Below are 6149 nucleotides of genomic sequence, written 5' to 3' on the forward strand. Positions count from 1 at the left end.
GATGGATGGATAGATAGATAGAGGGATGGATGAATGATAATATAGGGATGATAGATGGGTAGATGTATGCATGGATGGTTTGATGGGTGGACAGGTGGATGGATGGATGGATGAATGGATAATTGATAGATATAGGGTTGGATGGATGGATAGATATGATGGATGGATAAATAGATATATATAGATAGATATGATGGATAGATAGATGATAGATAAATAGATAGATGATAATATAGGGATGGCTAGATAGGTGGATGGATGCATAGATGGTTTGATGGATAGACAGGTGGATAGATGGATGGATGAATGGATGATTGATAGATATATGGATGATGGATGATAGATAGATAGACAGATAGATAGATACAAGGATGGATGGATGGTTGAATGGACAGGTGGATGGATGGATAGATGGTTGGATGGATGATAGCTATAGGGATGGATGATAGATAGATTGATAGATAGATGATAGTTGAATGGATGGACAGGTAGCCAGATGGATGGATGATACATAGATATAGGGATGGATGGATGGATGATAGATAGGTAGATGGATAGGTAGGTAGGTAGATAGATAATAATAGATGGATATTGATGGATAGGTATTGATAGATATTAATAGATAATAGATGAATAGATATTGATAGGTACAGATGGATATTGATAGATATTAATAGACATATGTAAATAATAGATATTGATAAATAGGTATAGATAGATGTCAGATACTGATAGGTACTGATAATAACACAGCAAGGCTTCTCCTGTCCCTGGATGTCGACTGATGAGTCCTGTGGACATCAGTGTCCCCTGACTGCACGTCATTTTCGAGCTTCCTTCACACTGTTTTTAGAACCCGCTCCTTCCTTGCCCACATGGCAGAGCCAGGCTAGATGCAGCCTGCCTCTCTGAACACGTGTGTGTTCCATCCCAGAAGGGGGTCCAAACATGTGACTGAGTCCTGTCCCCTGCTTGTTCTGTCTGTGACGGGAGGTGAGGATGTGTGACCCCATGTGTGCACCAGCTGGTGCTCCCTGAACGTGGCAGATCCTGGGTGACCGCGTCCTGCCTGTTTGCAGGGACGGCAAGAACCAGTATCTGGAGGCATTTGGGGTTCCCTCTGACGAGCTCTTCAGTGCCATCTACAGGTAACGCCAAGCGCCCACGTGTGCAGGGTGACGCTTCCTTTCCACACACTCGCTGGGCGGAATACATGGGTCCAAACGGAGCAAAACAGAGGGACGTTGATATTTAAAATTAAAAAAAAAAAAAGATGACAGATTTGTTTGTGTTGGTCAGTGTGCTGAGCAGGCGGGAATCTGTCCTTCCCCCCAAGGCGCTCTACGTGAAGCAACAGTGATGTAGAAAAATGAGGAATGGGTTTTGTTTGGGCCAGAGTTACCCAGGTAGTAGGTCAGCTCTACGCACACACTCGGGGCTGCTGTTGGCGTGGGGTCTGCTACCACAGTCCCCAGGTGGCGATGCCCCGATGGCTCGTTGCAGGGTTCCTTGCTGGCCGAGGGCCGGGAAAGGGGAGAAGGACGTGCACGGGGTGTGGAGTTCTCAGGGCTGGTGCCTGAGCTTTGCCCAGTGCCTCCCCTTCCATCCTGTGCTTTGCCCATTTCCAAGACCCCTGCTCCGGCCACAGCTTCTCCCCTGATTTGGGTATCCACACGATCTTGACGAGCGTGGTTTCACATGCAGATCTGAGGGCGAGCGGCTGCAGATCATGCGAGGTCTGCAGGACATCTGGAGCATCAGCGGGAGGCATGTGCTGGCCGCTTTTGACCTGTCCCCGTTCCCGCTCATCTGCGATATTGGTGGTGAGCGTCGGCCCCATGCATGGAGCTGTGTCTTAGGGCTAGGGAGGGAAGACAATGGGGATCCCATTTAGGATCGGGGACAAGGCATCCTGTGGGTGTCCCACAGGCTGTGGGGGTTCCAGCTCCTCCCCGAACATGGCGCACCCTCTGCGGTTCTGACCCCGTGCATTGGGGAGGGACCAAGAATCTCTGCTCCCAGGGACGCGGATGCTGCCGAGGCCTGGGCCACGTGGCTGTAGACATTGGCATTGCTCAGCGTGACAAGGGAGGCTTTAGAGGATGGTGGGGTGCAGCCGTCACGGAGCTCCTGGAATGCAGTTAGCAAAGCCATCAAGTCAACCTTGCCACGCTGCCTTCCCGGGGCAGGCAAAGCGCCGTGTGGGGCTGCAGGGGTCCGCCAGGTTTTCTGGGTTCTGAGGGTCCTGATGCGAACACGGATGAGGAGGATGCCCACATCTTAAGCATCTCCTGTGGCTGAAGCCTGGGCGTGGCATATCCTAGAGCAGATGCAGGAGTACTGGGTGTTGGTCATCTCTGTCCTAAAGGGTGGAAATGTGGGGTTCGGTGGAGGTGGAGGTGGGGGCAGCCAAGTCTAACCCCTGGTCCCTTTCAAGCAAACGCTCTTGCCCTGACCATCCCATGCTGGTCCCATAGAGGAGGCACGGGGAGCATGAACCCCACTAGATGGGGATTCAGTGGCTCCCAACACCATGTTTGCCTGGGTGCATGTTCTGGGGGTGATGCCAGCCCGATGTGGCCCTCCCGATGTGGGCATGTCTCCATCCTTTGAGCAACACAATGGCTCGCTGGTTTGGGCCGAGCTGCCTGGGATGCAGACAGGCTTCAAGGTGCAGCTAAGGGGCCCCTGGTCATTGGTCCCCAGATCTGAGATGCTCAGACCTGTAGCCAACATCAGGGCAATGTCCCCCCACCATCTCGGGCAGCAGGATGCCATGATTGGGAAACTTGATGTGGTTTATTCAAAAGCGGCCCCTATGCCTGGCTCGCTGTGTGACTTTGGGCACATTCCGTGGTCTCTCTGTGCCACAGAATCCTCAGGTAATGGGGCAGTCCCCGCATGGGACGGTTGTGGTGCCCAAGTGCGTGTCTGCCTATGAGTCACGCAGAACGGGGTCATAGTGGTCAACGGGTTGGTCCAGCCAGGAAGATTCGTAGATTCAGGGGCTCATAGGTGATGATGGAGCCATGAAGACCTCCATGGGGGGCAGAACCACATCCCCCATGTGGATGCCCCCTGGGGGTCGATGGTGGGCCAAGGTGCATCTGCTCACACCTTCCTGTCCGTCCACTTCCAGGCTGTTCTGGGGCTCTGGCCAAGGAGTGCACCTCTCTGTACCCTGGGTGTCGGGTCACCGTGTTTGACATCCCTGAGGTGGTACAGATGGCCAAGAAGCACTTCTCATTCCTGGAGGAAGCGCGGATCAGCTTCTGTGAAGGTGGGTTGTTTCCATGGGCTCTGCGTGTGCACGGAGAATCATAGATCCATCCCCCGGGGGCTCAGGTCTGGCCGAGGATGCACCGCGGGCATGGCTTCCTCCGCCCTGCAGGCAACCACCCTCAACTTAGAATTATTATTGGTGATGCTTGGAAAACGGTGTACAGCTAGATAGTTTTCCTACACTGAGTTCTTTCTTGAGTATTCGGCTGGATTGAAGAGTGTTTCCTCAAAATTTGTGTCCACCCAGAATTTGTGAATGGGGCCTTATTTGGAAACACGGTCTTTGCAGATGTGATGAAGTGAAGGATCTGAGATGAGCTCATCCTGGACCAGGGTGGCTCTAAATCCTCTTACAAGGACAGAGGAGGAGACACACACACAGAGGAGAAGCCACATGGAGACAGAGCCAGAGATGGGAGGGACATGGCCACAAACCCAGGGATGCCTGGAGCCCCAGAAGCTGGAAGAGGCAGGGAGGACACTCCCTTAGAGCCTCAGAAAGGAGTATGGCCCTGCCCTGCCTGGATCTCAGTGGTCCTGCCCCGCCTGGATCTGAGACTTCTGGTCTCCAGAGCTGGGAGGGGATGAATTCCTGTGGTTTAAGCCCCAGCTGATGTTGCTTTTCTTACTCAGCCCCCAGGACATGCATGCAGGTGTCTAAATCCAAAGCACCAGTGGATGACAGTACATGAACTGGGTTCAAGGGAAGCTCAGGGACATTTGCTGACTCAGAAGATCAGGGAGACTCGGCCATTCTGAGGCTCAGATGCTACCGTCATGGCTGGGGTCATGCACCTGTAGGGTTGAATACTGTCTTTATGTAACATTCCCAAACTTTGACCCTCAGGGATATTTTGGGGCCTTAATGTTCATTTTAAAAACATCACATTAAAATATTATATATATATATAATATTATATATATATATATTTTATAGAAATATAAAATCTTATATTCTAAAATATAAGAAACCTGACCAGGTTTGGGGCCCCTTAAATTTTGCACACATGGAGAGTGTCTGACTCGCCTTACTCCGAACCTGGCCTCCGGGAGTCTATCACACGTCTTGGAGAGGATGATCGGATTTATTTACGTTCTTCATCTGGAAAATGGGAGAAATACACCAATGTCAGAGGTTGGGGGTTCAGGCGAGAGAGTGGATTACTTTGTTATTACACAGCTGAGCTGGGCTTTTGGTGTCTCTGCCGTTGCTCACGAAGGGAAAGGTGGTGGAAGCTTCCCGTGTGTTCTTCATCTTGGGGTCTGGATTGTCTCCTTCACCTGCTGCGCACAAACAGATGGCCCACCGAACGTGGCCCTCGGGCCAGAGTTTGCCAGCCCCTGTCTTTTGTCGCTGATGGAAGAAAATCAGTTTGGAGAACTCCCCCTTTGCTCTGCCCTATTTCGTGGGGGCAAATGTCTGTGGGCCCTGGATTTCCTGGGAGCCTCAGAACAGGGCAGAGTGATGGACTGACCAGTGCAGCATCCAATGCATACTCTTCTCGAATTCCTGTGAATTTGTAGAGTTTGGACAACATTCGGCTGCTGGTTGACCCAGCACAGCACAAGGCTATCCAAGATTTCTTCCAAAATTGGTACTTCTTGCAGGAAAAATGTTACGAGAGTTGAGTGTTTGGCACCATGTATGCATGGAGGGTCCTTCTTGGGCATTTTTTTTTTTTTTCCAATCAGGAAAACATGTATCGACTGTTGATTGACTTCAACTCATCAGACAGGAACTGCTGACCGATTGCTTGGGGTCTCCTGAAATCCATGGCTTAGAGAGTCGTTTACTTGCAACCTTAGGAAATAAGATAAAAAGAAAAATCATTTTCCAGATCTGAAGGACAGAAAGGGACGCCAAACACCATTCCGAATTTTCTTGTCTTCACTGAGACTTCCTTTTGTTCAGGGCTAGGTCTTCCTGTCCCAGCTAGGAAGATCTGGGGACAGGTCCACACAGCTAGGTGACTTTTCCATCCTGGGTGCAGGTGTAGTCAACGCGGGATTGAGTAGCAGGCTGACCCCAGGGCACCTGCCTGTGTTATAGGAGATTTCTTTAAAGACCCGCTTCCGGAGGCGGATCTGTACATCCTGGCAAGGATCCTGCATGACTGGACCGATGCGCGGTGCTCACACCTGCTGGCAAGGATCCATCATGCCTGCAAACCAGGTAGGTCATGGGGCCGTGTGTCCACATGCGCTTGTGGTACATTCAGGGTGGGATTGTGCTAGAATCTTCGTTTGGAGGCTAGGTACTGAACGCACTTGACAGGTAAGCGGGGTCAACTCCCAACTGGCTTCCCTTCTGGATAAGTCATTAAAACAAAGCAACATTAGTACGCATTCTGTAACTAATCCCAGATAAAGTTGCAGAACATGGAAGGCTCCCATGGTGCACACCTTGCTGGGTCGAACCCCCGTGTATGGTTAGGGTAGGGGGCATTTTGTGCACCTGCTCTTCTCACTGTGCAAACTTGGCTGGTGCCCAGGGGGTGTCCTGTGTGCGCCCATTCTACAGATGAGGATGGAAGGCACCCAGGACAGTGGGAGAGATGGATGGGCTGGGGGCTGGGGCAGCCAGCCTGGAAGGTGGAACGGGGTCCTCAGGCTGGCTCGTCCCTTGCTCACAGCCGCCTCTCCCTGTCCCAGGTGGCGGTGTCCTGGTGATCGAAAGCCTCCTGGATGCAGATGGGCGGGGCCCTCTGACCACGCAGCTGTACTCGCTGAACATGCTGGTGCAGACGGAGGGCCGGGAGAGGACCCCCGCCCAGTACCTCGCACTCCTGGCTCCTGCCGGCTTTCAGGACTTCCAGTGTAGGAGAACCGGGGGCATTTACGATGCCATCCTAGCCAGGAGGTAGCTC

At 52.0% G+C, this 6149-nt stretch overlaps 1 protein-coding gene across 1 annotated transcript in view; it reads left to right on the forward strand.

Moving 5' to 3' along the window:
* The window catches only part of ASMT (acetylserotonin O-methyltransferase), a 13818-nt gene extending 7672 nt beyond the window's left edge, over nucleotides 1–6146 (forward strand). Inside the window, exons 4-8 of the mRNA XM_035029649.1 lie at nucleotides 1080–1148; nucleotides 1705–1823; nucleotides 3140–3280; nucleotides 5333–5455; nucleotides 5935–6146. Of these exons, the coding sequence (XP_034885540.1) occupies nucleotides 1080–1148; nucleotides 1705–1823; nucleotides 3140–3280; nucleotides 5333–5455; nucleotides 5935–6146 (664 nt within the window). The remainder of the gene's footprint in view (nucleotides 1–1079; nucleotides 1149–1704; nucleotides 1824–3139; nucleotides 3281–5332; nucleotides 5456–5934) is intronic.
* The last annotated feature ends 3 nt before the right edge of the window (nucleotides 6147–6149 follow it).

Source organism: Mirounga leonina, unplaced genomic scaffold, assembly GCF_011800145.1.
Source record: "Mirounga leonina isolate KUSES-001 unplaced genomic scaffold, KU_Mleo_1.0 Mir_268, whole genome shotgun sequence".
NCBI classification, from domain to species: Eukaryota; Metazoa; Chordata; class Mammalia; order Carnivora; family Phocidae; genus Mirounga; species Mirounga leonina.